The 19,372-nt window shown below is 40.6% G+C and overlaps 1 protein-coding gene across 1 annotated transcript; it reads right to left on the reverse strand.

The window, feature by feature from the left end:
- Positions 1-16,067: 16,067 nt before the first annotated feature.
- Positions 16,068-17,136, reverse strand: RAMAC (RNA guanine-7 methyltransferase activating subunit; the record flags this gene model as incomplete). Its single annotated transcript, XM_079540993.1, has 2 exons — positions 16,068-16,248; positions 16,952-17,136. The coding sequence occupies 2 exons, from the start codon at positions 17,134-17,136 to the stop codon at positions 16,068-16,070; spliced, it is 366 nt and encodes a 121-aa protein (XP_079397119.1).
- Between the last annotated feature and the right edge of the window lie 2,236 nt (positions 17,137-19,372).

Here is a 19,372-nt window from a genome sequence, read left to right on the forward strand (position 1 = left end):
CATATTTTACACATAAGGAAATACATCTATATATTTAATAGCTACGGTAAAAAAAAAATAAAGTACTAATGTTACATATATGAAAGTTACAGCTAAATTCCTCTAGCTAGTCTCATCTGCTGCAAACTGGAGCTCACAGGTTCCATTTTTCATTGTTGAAAAGCTTTTGTTTTTTTGAATGTTCTGCTTCCTATTATCCTAAATATTGCAACAATCATTTTTGGAGTCGGAGAACTAACATTTGTCACCTCCATGAAGGTATCTTATTTTAGGAGATTTTATGAAAAATCTTGTTTGGACTGTTTGGGGAACTGACTCTAAATTGTGACTGGTATTTGCTTAATGTTTTGCAGCTGAGCTGCTTATTTTCTCAGCCTGATGGCCAGCCATACATTGCCTTACTTGCATTTGCTTTTCAGACCATATGGGCCTATGTCTATGTACTGTTCTGTCAGCTTTGGTTTGCAGCTCGTTGCCATTTCGTCTCTTCTTGCCCAGCAGAGGGGTGCCATGTCCTGCAGAAAAGTCAAAGCAAGCAAAAAGTAAACATTCATGGTTGGTTGGTTGGTTGTTCTTGTTTTGATTTTATTTATTTCTCAAGCTTCTGTTTACTATGATGGGAAACAGCAATGCGAAGATGGAGGAATCCTGCTTTCCTAGCACTGCATCCTGAGATGAATGCTGCAACAGCTGTTATACAAATTTCTCCAGAAGCTGGTACCATGTGTTACATGGCATGTACTATATGCTGTATTGAAATACTGTGTTATGCTTTACTCCAGACCCTGATGGAGCTGGGAGCTGGGTAGGCAGGTGTAGTGTCTAAGGTGCGTTGGTCGTTGGTGGTTATCTACAAAAGTAACCAGTTTAATCTTTTGATTTCCTCTCTGCTTTTGTTCGGCCTGCTCTGGGAGCAGCATGGCAAAGAAAGCCTTCATGTAATGAAAACAGAACTTATTTGGTATCACCAATCTAAATTATTTCTGAAGGATAATATAAGTAACTCTGGAGTTGCTGTGTCTGAGGACCTCTTACATCAAAGTTTTCATGTAGTCTCCCTGTTATAACTATAATATCTGAGTCCCTGATATGTTTGTCCTGATGACTTGCCTGCGAGGCAGGAAGATATTGCATGACACAGCAAAGAGGCACAGTGGAGTTAAGTGGCTTGTGTGCCCAAACAAGATGTCAGTGCCATAACTGCAATATAGGCCTGGCTCCTTTACATCGTATATTGAAGTCCAAGCCCATCAACTCTCCTCATGAGCACAGTAGAACACTTCAGTGCTATTTTCAAAATGGTGGTGGCAAATATTCTATCACTTCTCAGCAGAATGTATTTTTAGTAGAACAGTGCCTCCTTTTACTTACTGGTCACCCCCTTACCCATGTGCCTAAAAGTATCCCTTGCTCTAAGCAACGTGATCATTGAACTGCTTGAAATCCTGCTATTTACTGAAGCTCTGCCCTCATTTCCTAATGTTTTGTTTGACTGATTTCAGTAAGTTCTGATGTGATTTCATATCTTAGTTGTGGGCAGTCTGTGTATTTTTGTATGTAATTGAGTTGTTTGAACATGGAAAGTAGAAGTATCTGAATGCATTCTATGTCTACGCAGTCTTACGGTGTAGAACATTCTTGCTCTTTCTTCCTCTCAATTAACATTTATTTTCTAAAATCAAACTTTGAAAGTAGGTATATGGTGTAGGTATATGGTTTCATTGCAGCACTACTCTAATATGCTAATGAAGGCTATTTAATTACGTCCTCTGAGGCTGGCCTCCTTGCTCTTTTAGTTTCAATCCACTCCATTTATCATCTGCAGCACATCCCCATCTCTGCTTTTAGTCCCATGTGATTTTAAATCCCCATTTCTTCCTGTATCATCAGTCTAAATAATCCCGTGTAATTGACAACTCTGTCAATAACTGGCAGTGGCAATTTACCAGAAAGTGCAGTTTAATATCTTCCTTCCTTCAGCCTCCAGGAAGATAGATACACCTGCTCCTTCTCCTCATTACCTCACATCTCTCTCTCTATTTCCCCTCTCCTACTGTTTATTTGCATATGTAAAACCTGAGCCAGCTGAATCCACCTTTTATTATTATTCCAGCCCACTATATTCCCCTCCTAATGTTTTTCGCCTTTATCCCATGGGGATGATTCACTGCCACATTAGTGTGAAAATGTGCTGCCATCTCCCCCTGGGAACGCAGTGCTTTACCTGCATGTAAAGCCTCTCTTGCTTATTACTCTCTGCCCCAAGTGCAGCAGCCTTTCTTGGCTCGTAATGTAGCCAGCACAAAATAAGCAGACAGAAAGCTGCTGAAGAAATGAAATGTATGCCTGAAAGGAAGAGCCTGGTACTGCTCTAAGGTAATGGGAATTCATTTCTTCCTGGTCCTTCGTATATAACTTACAAGTAACTGTTAGTAAGCCATGAAGAACTTTGCTTTCCTCTGTAAATACTTCTTTTGTTTGTTTTTGTATTGTCTCAAGAGCTGGGAGAGCTGAAGTGACAAAGTAGGCTACCACACCATCTTACTGCATGCAGCTCAGTTTTTAGAAAGTTGTTTAAATACCATTTGGAGTTTCTAAGCTCATGTGGAAAAAGAAATGTATCGAGTATTGCTATAGCAGTCGGTCACTATAGAAACATGCTGTAAAGATAACAATTGACTTTGGCCTTAAGGAGAAAAGAATTTGAATGAATTTTCAAAGCCTGTTCTGTGCTGCTCGCATGAAGCAGTCTGCCTTATGAGAATAAGTGGGGTTACAAATGATCGTCCTGGGGTAATTGCCATGAAGCTGCCTTTTTTCTGTTACAAGGTAGGTGTGCAGGGCACTTGGGAAAGGCAAGCAGCGCATTGTTCCTTCAGCCAGCTTTTGCTGTTCGTGTCTTGCAAGGATTCATTGAGGCACAATTTGGGAAAAAAAAAAAAGAAAAAAAAAAAGCTCCCAATACATGTTAGGACATCTTTGTGTCCACCCGTCTGCAAGGGGCACCAGCAAGTTGAATTTTTGGAGATAAACTATTTATATGGAACCTTTTTATTTTTCTAGTGCCTCTTGTCAATAGCTTCTTCTAATTTCTTCTAGATGCTACCACATTATCTTTCTCGTTCCTTGGGGCTTGACAGCAGTTTGTGTGAATTTGAATGCATGTTCATTTTGGAAGGGGAAGAAAGACCTTGTGAGGTGATTTTTGCAGTCAGAGAGCAAAGCCATCCCTCTAGTGGGGCCCTGCAGCAGCTTTGTTGCCTCCTGGCATTTGCCCTTTAATAAAATGTCTCCTTTTGTCTTCAGTGAGTCTGACAGCAATCAGCTAGCACATATTCGAGGTCAAGTTCCTGCTATGAGGAAAGATTGCTATTTGCTACGAGCGTGCACTTCTGAACAGGAATTTTCTTCATTGTTTCAGCTTCTTCATTGCTGCCTTTTGACAGTGAAAATGCAGACTGTTCCTAATAAACGTGATAGGTTCATGGGTTTTCTTTAATTTCTTTTTTTTCTTTTTGTTTGGATATCATGATTAAGCTCATCATTGTCTGAATATCAGTCCTGATACATATAGAGAGGGGACCAGCCAGGCAAATTGTACTTGACTAATTTCACTTAATTAGGATGTCTGATTCTGCTCGGTCACTTCCTTGCAGAGTTCAGGTTCAACTACTAAAGCAGATCCAGAGCTTTTTGGTGAAATATTTTTAAAAGATGATCAGCTTCTAATGATGTTCTTCAGACTTCTTTTTGCTGTGATTTCTGTCATTTATCAGCTAGAATTTCTAATGAAGTGCCAGGTGATATTTCTGGCAAGGTGTGAATGTGAATTGAGAGCATCTGAAAACAATGATTTGACAATAGTTGTCATTAAATTGCACTCAGGGAAGCAAGAAAAAAAAAGGTGTTATGCCAGCTGTATTGAGGTTGGCATTGTATGGGGATTTGAAAGGGTTTTTTTTAAATCTTCCTATAAAATTGATCTCCATGAGATAGAGGTTTTTTTCTTGCGCCACTGCTTATGTCTGCAAATAAACATTCCACTAAATATATGTTTTATGAAAAACGTTTAACAACCTTTTATTTAGAAAAGCTTTCATTTCTCAGCTGCATGCAATTCCTGCTCAGCCCAGTGGACCAATTCAGTCTTTTCACCTGAGAAGGATCTCACAAAGTGCTCCAAGTTGTACATGCCTGGGCTTATACATTTAAACAAACACATCTTGTTAGTTCATTTGAAGATCTTAGCTATTTCCAGACTGGGTTCTTGTCTTTGTCCCACGGGTTTCCATTGGGAGCTACCTTGATTGATTCTCTGAGGAAACAGAATCTGTTTGCTTGTCGTGGGTTTGTGTAATAGGTAAACTTCTCATATCTGAAAATGAAGAAGATAAAACATGAGGAGGGGGAAAAAAGGAATAATTTTTGTTTTATAAAGGTCATTTATTGGTTTGTTAGGCTGGGAGCAGTTTTTCTTTGCTTGTTGGAAGTATTGACTATATATCCTAAGCTCTGCTGGAGGAAATCATGCACAGAATAGAGGAGAAACTCTGGATGTTTTATAGCACTTTGCTGCTTAGCACTCAAGTCAAAATAGGGAAAAACTGTCACAAGAGTAATACTTTTGTAGGCATATTTTCAAGGACCATAAATCTAATAATTTGCAACATAATTTCCCCATCTTCCACAGTTATTTGTTTGCTTACAATCTGTGAATCCAGGTGGAAGGAGGATGTTATACTGCCTATAGTCCTCTTAGTGTGAATTGTGAGCCCTTAAATGCCAAACTATTTTGTTGGGGTTTTTTTAGGAAGTAGAGATTCATCTTCTGAAATCAGAGATCCACGCAAAGGCTGCCCATTTGTTATATGGAAAGAGCATCTACTGGTGCTGTTGTTATTTAGAGGTGTGTGAGTTAAAATACAAATATAGATGGAAAAATCTGTGCACTACTCAGAGCTCATCTATCCTGCCTTCTCATCTCGTGTAAGTGAACTGATTCTACAAAGGCAGCTACAGTTTGGTGGTGTTTTTTTCTCTCTGTTGACTGAACTTCTGCCTTCACAGCAAGTCAGGACTAATGCTTCGTAATTGCTCTGAGGTTGGCGCATCCCCCTGACACCAGTGTCATCCATCCGCATCTCCCAAGGTCCCACCTTACAGCAGAGCTCCCTCAGAAGCACTGTGAGGTCTCCCACAGGTTTCCACGATGCTGACCTGGCAGCCCTGTGGTCCCCTTGCAGTGGGGCTGCTGCCAGAAGTGCTCATTCAGGTTAGTGTGCTCCGTGAGTTTGCTCTGCAGGGGGAGGATAACCGTAAATTGTATTAAAACTTGTTTCCAAATGAGACATTCCTTTCTTTTTCTGTGTCAGGAAAGCATTAAGACATAATTAAAAGAGAAATTCGAACTCAGAGAAATTCGTACCGATCATTGCTCCTCTGCTGTATTAATTTCCAGTGTTGAAAGAGGACAAATACCAAAGGGGATGATGTGTCAAAATTTAAGTGGTAACACTTAGGAATGGTGAAGTCAGGTCTTCTGATTAAGTGACTCTTTTCGACAGTGTTGTACATGAGAAGGAAAATCAAACACTTGTTTTCTTTTGCCTTTCTGCCTGTGAGCAGCATCAAGCAGAAGTGTTACACATCCTTTGTCTCTTCCAAAATGAAGTGCTTTTCTCCACAAAAGAGCCTTTGGTCTGCTGCTACATGCCTGTTCAGTTTTAGGGGATAAATACAGCCTGTGGCTTTGGAGGGTCAATAAATCTGTGACTTCTTAGTTGTAGCAAACAAGTATGACTGCCACCAGATTTGGCAGGAGAAAATACACTATCAAGACTGTTGTGAACTTAGAATTGGCAGCAGGGGAGAGTGAGCTGTATTTAAGTATTTTAAAGAAGAACATGTCCTAAACATTAAGATGTGAGCCAATTTTAAAGACTAGGACTGCCAGTTATCTTTGTGTCCAGTTCCATGAGGATGTTTTCAAAGAAGAATGTCAGACTTAAAATAACAAGAGCATATGAACTAGGTATAGCAATCTGTGTTTTGTCCTTTTCCTCCATTCCTTTCTATCTGTGATAACCTATGTATTCTCATTGTAGATTAGATGCAGGTTCTTGGAGATCCATACTCTTTTCCATAGGTAAAGCTCCAAGTCTCTAGTTGTTGCTGTAATACAAATAACAATAACAGCATAATCAAGCTTGTATTTGTTTTGTGGTTATTCTGAACTCTAGAGGCTCACAGTAATTATAATACCATTAAATACTAATGGCAAAAGATTTAAGAGTAGATCATGAGACTCATGGAAGGAGATGAAAATGTTGCTCAGTCTTTTTCAGTACCCCAGGCACTGCATTCCTCTCTTTTATAGCAAAATACCAACTTAAAATAATTTCCAAACTGCTGGAGCATAGATCAGCTCCTCTGTGCTAAGGGCAAAGCATGATATATAAAAGGCAGGTTTATGTGGGAGAAGCTAGGCAGGAATCAACTCAGTCACAAAAATCAGTTTTCTGTGATTTTGGAGCAGTGCATCTCCCTCCATTTAGCAGTCAGAGAAACTGCACTGAGTGCTCAGAGATAGGAATATAACTGTGAAGAAAGCAAGTCTTCTGTATGTCTCAGTATTGCTCTCACCATGAAATCTGATTGCTTTATGAGTTGTGGAGCTGGGGTTATGACTTCATTTCGAAAACTTGTGGAGTGTACTGATGTGAAAGCATTACATGACATGGTTCTGTGACCCAGCCCTTTGCCTCACACAGCTGTGTTCAGTACCAGCATAGTGATTTATTTAAGCCAGTGCAGAGTGGTATCTGTCTCCTGTCCTCTATCATAACGTGTTCACAGTGTAAAGCTCCTTTCACGTGCTGGACTTTGTGTAAACACAGGGGATAAGTGCATCTAGAAACCAGGTAATGGAATTAGTTGTGCTAAGACTTAAGGTGCCAAGCTCCCCGTGTGAGATAGACCAGCTCCTCGCCAGTCCAGATAGGAAGAGAGCATCCAAAGGGAAGGGGCAGTGCATGATAAATGCCTCTCCTTTGGCACAATTAGAGAGGGCTCATAACAAATGTGAAAAATGCAATTTTCCTGCAGCTTTTTAATTTCCTACTAATGCCTTTCACAGATGTAAAAAAATGTTTGTTTGTTTTTTTGTCAAAATCATTATCATTTAAAGCCATATAAATTTGAAAGCTCCTTCAAGGTTACAAAGGTTAATTGAAATATTTATTTTAACTGTTCTCAAAACATATTATGTTTGATTTTTTTGTTTTATTCGTGTACCTTCTCTTTGCCTTGTGTATCATAAAGTTTGCTGACTGAGGGCCACTGGACAAGACTTACAAACTATTTTAATTTAAACAGCATCTTGGCCTACATCAGTATTCAGGATGTCGTGCTTCTCTTCATCTGATATGATGTGTTGACTTGGAAACCGAGCAAGGTGTGGACACAAAATAGTTGATTGAATTAAATACAATCATAACTACTGATCAGTGGTTCTGCTGTACTGCTTTGCCAATTAAAATAGAAGTCCTTGCTGTTACTGCATGGGAATCTGCCGTTTGTCATCTGCCTGCAGACCATCAGCCCTGTTTCACATGGTGTGCTCTGCAGTTCTGCCTGCAGGCCAGCATGGCGCAGGGACAAGCAGGGCAGCATCAGGCTCAGGAGCTGTGCAACCCAGCATGGTGTTACCCACCGCAGTTGCAGTGCAGATGTTGCATGCATGAGATCCTTCACGCGTTATAACATTTGTTTAGGTTCCCAGCATGCAGCAGTGTGCTGTCTGCTCCTATGTATTTGTGTCTGTTATGCTCACAGGAAGGAATGTGCTTTACTTAGCAGCTTAATCTGTAGGAATTCAAATAAATTCTGCTTTTTGACCTCTGCTTGTTTTTCAGGTCTGTTGCACTCTCCGTCCCCCTCTGCTCTAAGGCAAATCTTAGTGAGATGTCCGTGAGTTTTTAATACCTTCTGTCCTTTTCTGTTGTTAAAAACCTCCTTTCAGCTATTGAAACTGAGGCATTCTTCTGCAGTTAACTATGAGATTGCCACGTTAAACTCTGTGTGGCTGAGCGATATTATGGGGAGCTAGGAAAGATTTTAATAGGTTCCTGGGCTCTCCTAAGTTCCTGAGTCTAATTTAAACCAAAGCAGCACATCCATACCTTCATGTACAAGCATACCACAGATGCTTCAACTATGTCAGCTTATGCTGAACAATGTGCCTTTGCCCGGTCTGTAAGGAACCAGACAGTGCTGACATTTGGTTTCTCTTTGTGTAGCTACTTTTCCATTTAGAGACTATTTTAAGTCCTCGCTCTAATTTTGCTGAAGGAAACCAAGATGCAGACATTAAATCTGGTCTTAATTCAGGGTTGTTACAACCATCTTGATGCCCACTTATGGAGGCATGAATTAAAAAAATAAGCTGACATTCAGCTGTTTAAGTTTCTTTTTGTGTGTATGTGTTACAAGCCTTAGTTTTCTAGCAATCCTTAAGGTTTCTATGCTAGTAGTGGAAGACCTGGATATCTTGAGAAGGTTCTCTGAGCTATATGGATGTGTTCATGGGCAGGTTTGTGATTTCTAAAGCATATTTGGAGAGTGTGATCCAAAGAGAGGAAAACTAAGCAGATAAACTCATTCATCAGCTCATGTCCTGCAGCGTGCCATTTGCGTATGCAGCAAAAGTGGAGTTGAGCCAAAGAACAGCTGAGTTTGTGGACGGCTTTGAATCCAAAGACACGACAGGACCTGCTGAGATGTCTAGGATCCTCCCCCAGAGCATTAATGAGAAAGAGATGCCATCTGGAAGAATTTTCTTGCCAAGATATTGTGATGCCATCTTTGTCTTCCAATTCTCATCAATTACACATGGCTTTTAAACAGATTTATATTTTACCTTTTGTCAAATGATTTCATCTTCTCAGCTTCTGAGAACTCTCTTTGACCTTTCAATAGACTTTTTTCAGAAGAAGACTTTTTATTTCTGATAAGACACATTGGTAGTGATAATCTGCCGCTTCTTTCCTTTGCCTGCGTCAGTGTTTTCCCTCTTTCATCTCAGTTGACTCTTCCACTCCTCCTATCCCACTGCATTTTGTTTCCTCTTCCTTTGCTGTAGATACGAAAAAACGACTTGATTTTTAAGAAATTAATTAAATGTAAATGAATAGTACATTCAGTAGTAACATCATCAGTTTTATTGATGTGGAATCAAGTTTATGCATATTGTCCCTTCATTTTTAATTCACCTCTGTTTAATTCAGTATTTAATTCAGTATTAACTTTCAAATTGGACAATTCGTACTGCTATGATGAGGCTGGTTTTATGCAGCTTATATTTTAGAAGGTTTCTTCTATTACACCCATAGGAGTTAGAATCATTTAGTATAGGTCTAGCTTTGAGAGCTTTCTAGGCCACATAATCCCAGCTGTGCACTTGTAAATACTGTGCTGTGTAACTACACAGTGAAATAAAGGCAGCGTTTAAATCATCGCTGCCTGCACAGTGTCCAGAACGTGTTTGGATTTGTTTAAAAGAAAAAAAAAATCAGGAGAGTAAATCAGCAGAATGTTTCTAACGCCTCATACTGGGGCACAGCGATCCAGCTGAGGTTGTTATGCGCCGTACCTGTACATTTAAATGAGGCAACCCATCTGGACGATCTGCAGCTGGAGTGCACAGCACAGAGAAGGGAAGCAAGGCAGTCCTAACAGTTTTACAGATGGGAAACTGAGACACACAGGTATTGAAAGTGGTTTGTAATTGAGCTGGGAATTAACACGTGTGTCTGGTTCTATCTTTGAAAACATCCTTGGCTTTTAACTTTCTCTTTTGTTCACACAGAATGAGTGGCACTGCAGCAAAGTTGTCTTTTCAGAATTATACAGTAACTCTGAAAAAGTCTTCAGGAGCATTCAAGAATATGAGAAACTGTGAAAATGAATATCTGACATAGAATAGTATAATGCCTGTATAATGACAGGAGGGAGAGAGTAAAAAGAGCATGGGACTGAAAAAAGCACACCTTTAGGCAGTATTAAGAGTTTGTCTAATGCAAGTATGAAGGTAAGCAGAAGTAGGCTGATCTTTTATTAGCTGGCACTAAATCCATTTTGTCTCTTAAAGACTAAAATTGCGCTGGTGAGGTCTGGAGACATTCTTCAATTGGAGTTACACAGGCTGCAGGGCATGTAATCAATAGTGATTTGTTTATCGTCCCTTGGATCTATCTACCTTATGTAGGGGCTTGAAAATTCTGCAGATGTGCTAAACTGCTTCCAGACTCCTGGGTCCCTGCTGTGCTTCTTGTGGGCCGCAGAGGTCCCTGCAGTCTGGGGGAGGAAGGAATTTCTCTTTCCTTACCCCAGGCAGTGGAGTGGCAGTGAAGTCATCTGATAACCAGTAATCCAATCTCAAAACATATTTTCCCCTAAAGGATTCAGTATACAGAGTGAGTGGCCATGAAACAATAGCTGCTTTAGCCCAGCCCCGCACCTTCTAATCTTTCCCTGGGCAGTGCAGCGTGTCCTTCCCACTCCCACCTTTCCTTAGGACAACAAAAACCATAATTCTGCTGATGGAAATGTTCTCTGAGCTGCATGGCTGCAGAAATAGGATTTGCCCCTGTGGCAGTTTGAGGTTAAGCTTCTTTATGTTCTTGCAGCAGTTCAGCTGCGGTTGGGGTTTAGATGAGTGCATGTGGACCCCGAGCTTGGTGCTGCATCAGTTCATTTCAAGTGGGTGTTTTGAGCACGTGGCATATAGATGAGTAACACGAGCTGGATCAGAGGAGAACACGTATCCACACAGAGCTCTTGCATTAAACCTGAACTCCAGAGGTTTCATTTGTATTCAAGTGCTCATACAATTAAAACCACTGAAGCAAACCTTTGCCATGGAAAATCTAATTTTATTACATAAAAAGAATATGTAATAGTTTGGAGTTGGTTGCGCTTGGTAATTATTACTGTTAATTTATTTTTATTGAGTACGTGGCTCAATAGAAAATAGGTCTTTCCAAATATTTCTTCAGAAACAGGCTTCAGACATGAATTTGGACAAGGAGCATCTGCCTTCTGATCACGAGAAGTGCTTGGAAGCAGTGGCCAAAAGCTGCATTAAATGTTATGGTATGCTGATATATGGTTCTTTAACCTTTATCTAAACAGTACTAATTTTAGCCTTAGATTTTTAAATTTTGTAGGTATGTATGAAATACCATTTGGAAAAGAAGCTTTTAAGAAAAATCAGCATTCATTTGTATTCCTGCTTGTTACCAGTAAACAAAGAAGGTAACCAATGGAAATGATGCCTAGTGCTTATTAGACTTGCAGAAAAATGTGGCTATTATCAACTTTTACCATCTCCTGTAATAAATTTGCATTTTAATAGGACAGGGCACTCAGGAAGTCGAGGGGTGAGTGGCATTGCAGAAACACTTCAGCACTGCTGTTCACATAAACAGATGAGGACTGACAACCACTAAGTGCAGCCCATGCTGTACCGAGGAAGAAAATAGACCATAGTGTAAACAAAAAAATGAATTCCAGCCTGCATGGCCTAATGCAGAACCAGTCCTCTTGAGAGGAAAGATCATTATGCACCACCATGTTAGGGTTGCCATCAACTGTCCTGGCAGTTTTGGAGCCACTGGGTTCTGTTTTGTTCTCCAGGTTCTGGGTCTGTGCACCTTGAACTGGGCTGTATACTATCTAGGTACTTCTAGAGAAATCTGATCTACCACATTATCTTGCTTAGCTCCAGATCATTAGAATATCAGCACTATGCATAATTCAAGCAGGATTATATGGCTTTCTTCTCATGTGCAGAAAACAGATGGTACCAACTTTACCTAATTGGCAAATGAAACGTGAGGGAGGTGCAGTTCTGTTGAACCGCTCCGAAGGCAGGAGCTGCCCTAAGGAATAGTCTTGTCTTCCTTCCTTGGCCGCACTCCTAACCCCTCCTGTCTGCCAGGACCAGAGGACATGGGTCTGCACAAGATGAAAAATCCACCCAAAGTTGTGTGATTCAGAGATTTTGTGAGGAATAGCAGTGGTAGCAGAGGGGAAATGTTAGCTTAAATTTGATATAGAGAGACCTTTCCTTCCAACCTCAGTATAAGGAGCAAACAAAACCACGTTTCTTGGCTAAGCAGAATATTTATTTGCAAATTATGAGAAGGAGCTTAGATACATTGAAATAAATTGAAAGAGCGGACGATGAAGTACACATTTTCTAGAAGCTGTGTTGATTATACCTATACCAGAAATAAGACATTCTCTTCAATGTCTGCAATCTCTTTTGAAGTGCCTCTTGAAGGTATTTCAGCTTCAAGCTAACCTTTCAAGGCACGTCTGCACATTGCTATTCCCAGCTGCAGAGTTAGGGCAAAATAGAGGTTGAACTGCAGTGAACGCTTGTAAAATTGTATCTCACAAATCATGCTTAGAACATTTTCATGCACTTTCTTTTGCTTTCAGCTACATAGTGACTTAGTTGTTGGCTTTTTTAAAAGTACTAGTTGGAAATTGTATGAAATTTGAGTTTTCTTGCAAATAGTTTGCATCTGTAATCTAGCATGGTAATTCTTTGGTGTGGATTTACCATCTACATGGAATTGCTGTACGTGTTCAGGAAGGGATTTCAAACGGCTGCAAAAGCTGTACTCAAACTTTGGTCCTTTTCAGACTCCTGATAACATGGCAGTCATTTCTTAAAACATAACATTTATCTTTCTTTTGTTTTATTCATATTAATAATGACATCCGAGCAAATGTCAGATGGAAGAATTCTCTTTAAGTCAGATTCCAGGCACTGAATTTCAGTGTTTACCTTGAGAGCTTCATTATATTTAAAGCAAACCATTTCTGTAGTGTTCGAAGCTGCAAATGTTAACGTTGTCTTGTTTCAATTTTATCATCTGCAACAACAGTACCTAATGGTTTTATTTAGCTTGACAGAAGCAATAAACTGGACTTCATCACAGATAATGATTCATCAAAGTGGAAACTTCTAGAGGTAATATATATTGAATTCTGTTTACTTTTTTGTCTGGTGTGAGGCACGCATTTATTTAGAAATGCGTTCGTTAATAGAATGGATTCCCGCTGTAATTATTCCGAGGAAATTTTGTATATCATACAAGTTCTTAAAGTTGAATTGAGTTTTAATGGTGACACAGCTGGTCAATAGCATGAGTCAAGGATGTAAAGGAAGCTGCACTTGGTCTTGGTGTCTCTCCTGATCACACAAAATATGACACTTGAGACCATTGAACATCTGATTCTGGTAACTTCAGACAGGCCATCCAATGGATCTGCTTCTACAGCTTGTTCACAGTTGTATTTATTCACTCGCTGAAAGATACTAAAATTAAAATAGTCATTGGGCTTTTGAGGACAAGTAACAGATGAGACAGAACCCATGCTTTTTGCCAGGTTTTATTTCAACCTGAGATGCTGCTCCAGATGGTAAGGAGGAAGAATATCCTGGCACAGCCTGGCGTTCCTGGCACAGCAGGCAGCATCGGGCTCTTTGCAGAAAGAGATGCTCTCCTTTCTAGGAGGTAGGAGTCCGGGTTATCTGGCATCTTGCATGTGATTCTGCATTAAAAAGGAATTCCTCCAAACCACCTTGCAGGCTTTCTGCAGTGTGCAGAGAGGAATTTTGGATGATCTCTTAAATCCTCTGGTGTAACAGCTCTTCCACGTTAATTGCAGTTAAGTATCAAGGATTAAAAAGGGTGCATTTTATCCAGGAGAACTCGAGGAAGAACAAATCTTCCACTACTTTTCCAAGGTTAAACAACTGAATTCAAGGCAAGTACTCTGGGGAGTACGATACTAAATATTGTATCAAAGCTCTTAATATTATATGAAAAAGGAAAAAGAGAAGAACTTAGCAGGCAGGTGAAAACACTTGTAAGGACCTTTAGCACCACAGACTGTATACTCTGTACTCAACATTGGTGAGACTGCACCTTGAGCACTGTATTCCTTGTTGGGCCCCTCACTGCAAGATAATGAGCTGCTGGAATGTATTCATAGAAGATTAATAAAGCAAGTGAAGGGGACTAGGACACAAGACTTAGGTGCAGGTGAAGGAACTGGGGCTGTATAGTCTAGAAAAAAGGAGGCTGAAGGGAGACCTCATGGCTCTCTACAATTATCTTCAAGGAGGTTGCAGCAAGGAGAGTGTCAGTCTCTTTTCTCAGGTGTCAAGAGACAGAAAGTAAGAAAATGACTTCAAGACTCTGGGGAAGGTTTGGATTGGGTATCAGGAAATATTTATTCACAGACCTGGTTGTTAGGTACTGGAATAGGCTGCCCACAATGGTAGTAGAATCCCCATCTCTGGAGGTATTCAGAAGACATGTGGTTATGGTTTGGAGTTAAGCAAAGTTTGGGCTTGATCTTAAAGGTCTTTTCCAACCTAAATGATTCTATTTAAAAGCTAGACACAGCACATTTCTAAGATCAACAGTAACCATGCTCTTTAGTTTTTCAGCAGCAGTTTATGAGCTGAGATGTGCTTTTGACTTCTGTATTTAAACTATACACAGTAATCTGAACTACTTACCACATAATGTCATGACTTTTACAACAGTCAACAGGGATGATTCTGTTTCTGTACAATAGCTGTAGAAAATATCAAGTACAAAGAAATGCACAGCTCCCTTGATACAAATTAGCTTATCGTGCAAATGGTGAAATAAGGCACTTTGACCCTATTATCATCAGACGTAAAGTAAGGGATTAACACTCCAGACTTCTAATTAATTACAATGTCTCATCCTCTTTATTTTAGCTGAGTAGGCCACTCTTCTAATTCAAACTAGCAGCTGTCCAATATTAATACTTATCTGTTAGTACTGCTTCTTGAGCAGCAGTCAGCCTGGATGAGCGTTGCAATTCTGAATGTTTCAAAAGTAGATTTCATAAATATTCAGAAACATCCTTAAACTTGAAATAGCTTTATTGTGTGAATAATTAACAGTAATTAAATTCTACAAACAAACAAAAAACCAAACCACTCTTCACTGCTTATTTCTCATGAAATTCACTGCTATTTCACTGCTATTTCACTGCTATTTTCTCATGAAACAAAGTAAAGAACAGTACTGAATATAGTTCCTGTGTTGTATAACAGCCACACAGTATTCCATACAAACTAATTACAGTAGACATCACAGTTCTACAGCTTTACTGAAATGGAAATCCAGAATATGTTATGCACATACCAAATTTAAGATGATACAAATTAATCTAATCTTTTAATTAAAAATAAGCCTGTTATCATATCTCAGGTTAAACAAGTATAACACTGAACTGCTAGAGTAACAAGATAAATATTTAAACTACTTAATTCTTACACTAATTGTTAGACCATGTTTCAAAAGGAATACTGCACAAAGATTTAAGCCATTGGTTCAATGGACAGGAGTTTACATAATATGGGAGATCTCATTTGTCCTACAATTGACAACAAATCAAATATTGAGATATCATACCTTTATCAAACACCTAAGAAGTTCCTATTTGAGTTTTCATAAATTCCAACCCCCCAAAATGCTTCTGTAATAGCAGATTTCTTCTCCTCTTTAAGGCATTTGAAATTCAAACTAAGCTTTTCTCACTATCAAAAATTAAACTAAGAAATGCTCTCTGGAGAAGGCCACTGTCTGTCACTTTTACAAACAGCTATCTTCAGACAATGCTACAGGCTGCAGACAAACCACAGCCACCTTCCCCAAATCTGTTATGTTTTCCAAAATGTACCAGGGAGGATCTCAGTGGTGGAGATAAAAGAATATGAAATGGATCTTACATTAAACGTATACAGACTAAACAAGCCATATAATGGACTTCTATTATTCATAAAGGTATTCCCTTTTTCAATTCACACTACAGATAAACAACATTGGACTTCAACATAGATTCTTTAGTTATCTCTAAACTATCCAAAATAAGGAAACTGGTGACAAATGAAATCTAAAATCTAACTTATTACGTAGTATTACTGGACTTTCCATCCACAGGTACCATCAGTAGGGATGGTAGCGAGGCCCTGGGTTGTAGGAGTTGTAGCCATATTGTCCATAGTAGGATTGTCCTTGTCTGTGCTGCTGGTAGTTGTTACCCCAACCTCTATCTGGCCTCTGATTAGATCTGTGGTCACTCTGCCAGTTGTATCTGTCCCCTCTAAAATACCTGCCATCTTGAAACCTGCAAAGAAAAGAAATACCAAATACTCAAACTGTGAGTTTTTAAAAGATTAATGATAATGAATTCTTTGCATGTAACTAACAGCACAGTCTTGGAATTTGTACCGCAATATATTGCTTAACGCTTCAGTCCTTTGTGGCTTCCCATACTCAAGAGCACGAGCATATAGCATAACTTAATGACACTCAATGAGCTAATTATCAGTGGCAGTTAGCCACTATTCAGGCTCAATTATTGCTTTCCAGCTGTAGCACTACTGCTATAGGCAATGTTAATTGTTCAGTGTTAGTATTATGAAACATACCATATCCTGGAATCACCCTTTTTCAGCCTCACAGAAATGAGACGTTACTGTCCAGAATTAAGTAAAAAGCTACAATTACATTCTGAAAAATAATAATAATATAATTCAAAGTATTTAGCTGTAGTAATGTAATATTACCTTTGCTAGGCAGAGATGATAGATTTTACAGTCTCTTCTAATAAAAGAAATACAGACTAGTCTAATAGACTAGTCACAGAGCAGCAAATATTCAGGTTACAAATGAAAAGTGTTTTGGACAGCTAGCAACAGGTCATCATGTTATTAGACTGTTCCTTTGCATGTCTTAAACATAGATAATTAAAAGGGGTAGTTTTGCTATCATTACAGATATTGATATCTGTAATATTGGGAAAAAAAACAAAAAGAGGACACCAGTACCGATCTCTGTTTCTCTGATTGCCACCAGATCTGTTTCTCCATTCTTCAACTATTGGAGGGGGATCTGCAGGACGTTTCAGGTACTCTTGGTACTCTTTATCATCTGACGTGAACCGATGAGCGAACATCTTCTCATAATCCAGGGGTACGTCAACCAAGGAAGTCATTCTGAAAATGTTTAACATTTTGAACAATAAAAGCGCATTTAACAACTTATAAAGACTCCCACTGTAACAGCTCCTAAAATCCAGTCAGGGCAAGGGAAGGACAATGAAAATTTACTCTTTCAGATGAGCTCAGCAGTGAAGTTTTGGGTTGGTAACACAGATTACCTAATGCCATCCGGATCTCAGACTGTAAAAACAAACAAAATGCCTTCACTGTTTCAGCTGTCCTGAATGGGCTGTCTGACAGAAAGCAATGCCAATTCCACATCCAACCTCTGCATCTATATTGGACACACAGACACTGATCAGGCTAAATACTTGATAGCTAATCTAGACATATTACGTGGCAGTGTCACTGAATCAATTTTGAGCAAGATGAATTGCAGCAAAAAGAAATGGGGCATTTGAGGGTCAGCAACAGAGAAAAAGCTATTTCTCCAGCATGCGCTCCCAAGCCATTCTGAATATGAAAAGCATTGCTACAATCAACTTGAAAAGCTTGCTTAGGCAGAATACAATGCAAATCTTACAGGTAACTACAGCCCGCAAAGCGGTCAGATTTATTTACCATAATCTGTGTGTTAATAACTTGTTTGAGAGAAAGAACAGACCTACGCTAATGTTCAACCGCCTCATAACCCAGCTCTCAAATACCATTCGTGCTTAAGGCCTTTGTTAACATACGTGCCTATACGGGAATCAGCTCTGCCCTACCAGCAGACTGAGAACAGCTCTGTAAGCCCTGCCTTAACGAGCCCGGCGCGCTTTGCAGCATTACGGGTCTCCGTCTTTTCCCTTCCTGGTCAAGCCCTTTGCTGTTTTGCCTGCTCTTTGCAGGCGGAAGGACGGAGCGGAAGGGGCTCCTGGGGACCCTGAGGCCTCCAATGTATCTCAAGGGCTCCCACAGGCCGGGCGGTGACGCCCCGCCGCAGCCTTCTCTCCTCAAGACGAATTAACAACAACGTTCATCATCGGGAGGCGACATGGGACACCGTCACCTTCCATCTCCTGAGGCCAAACGCAGCTTGGAACGAAGGACTGGGCTCCCTCCCCTCACAGCAGGCCGGGCCGGAGCCCTTTACCCCGGGATCAGCCGGGACCAGCGGCGCACCCGCAACCCCCCACACCTCCTCCCTCACCCGCCGCCCCGCCGCCCCTCACCCAGCGCCGTCAGCCGCCGCCGCGCGCAGATCCCGCCTCTTCCGGTGCCGGCGGAGGGCGGGGTGCCGCAGGCTGGTCGGCTCGGTTCCGCGAAAGCGGCGCTTGGCGGAGTGCGGGCCGATATAAATGGTGTCTGAGGGTTCCGCGGTTCTTTCCTTGGCGGCTTTTGTAGGAGCCCGGTTCTGTAGCCTCGGCACCGCGGTGGTGGACGAGGCGGTGTGAGCGCGGTGCGCTGAGAGCCGCTGCCTTTGTGTGGGCAAAGCGAGGCGTGCGCGGCGGCTGGGCGTGCTGCCATGGTGCACGTGTTACGAGCCTCTGCGGGGCTGACATTTTCCGCAACCAATAACTGTTAGATTTTTAAAGCAGAGAGTTTTCTCTGTAGAAAAGGACTGATTTTTTTTTTTTTGTAGAAGCCTTTTATAGCACAGCGTTTTTTGTTTGTTTTAGTAAGTTCGGGGTCGCTGCAGTGGTTTACTAGAGAGTCGTTTCAGGCAGCAGCGAACGGGATTCGTAACCACGTGCATCGCTGACACAGAAAATGTGGCAGCCAAAGCGACAACAGCATCGTGCTCTGGGAGTGCTACACCCAATGAGTGCCCTTTGTTGGAGGTAAACAGAAATAATTACAGCCCGCTCTCCTGCGTGACCTCCACACAGCCCAATGCAGATGCCATGGCATGAATAGGTAGTTCTAAAGCAAACTAATTGTCATTAGGCTGAAAAATAATATATTTGAGCTTCTGTTTTCCCTTTCTGGTTCCTGTACTCCTGACTGCCCCTTTTAACTGGGCAGAGAAATGTAGGATTTTATTTCTTCTCCTGACATGTTTCCTTTTTGACCACTGGATATTGCAGTTCCAGATGTGTCTGCAAAGGATTTCATGCATAAAATTCATAAGGTGATCCTCAATAAAATGGTGATACTTTTTTTTTTTCTGAGTCTCTAGTCTGCTGTTTGAGGGAGCGTATTATTCATTACAGCACAAAGCTTATTTTAATAGTAAACTTTTAATTACAGACTCCAGTCATCCACGCTTTGAAGCACATGCGTAATCTAATCATGTATTAAAGTTGTTTTGAAGGCAGTGCCCCC

Source organism: Tetrao urogallus (genome assembly GCF_951394365.1).
Source record: "Tetrao urogallus genome assembly, chromosome: 11".
In the NCBI taxonomy this organism is placed as follows: Eukaryota; Metazoa; Chordata; class Aves; order Galliformes; family Phasianidae; genus Tetrao; species Tetrao urogallus.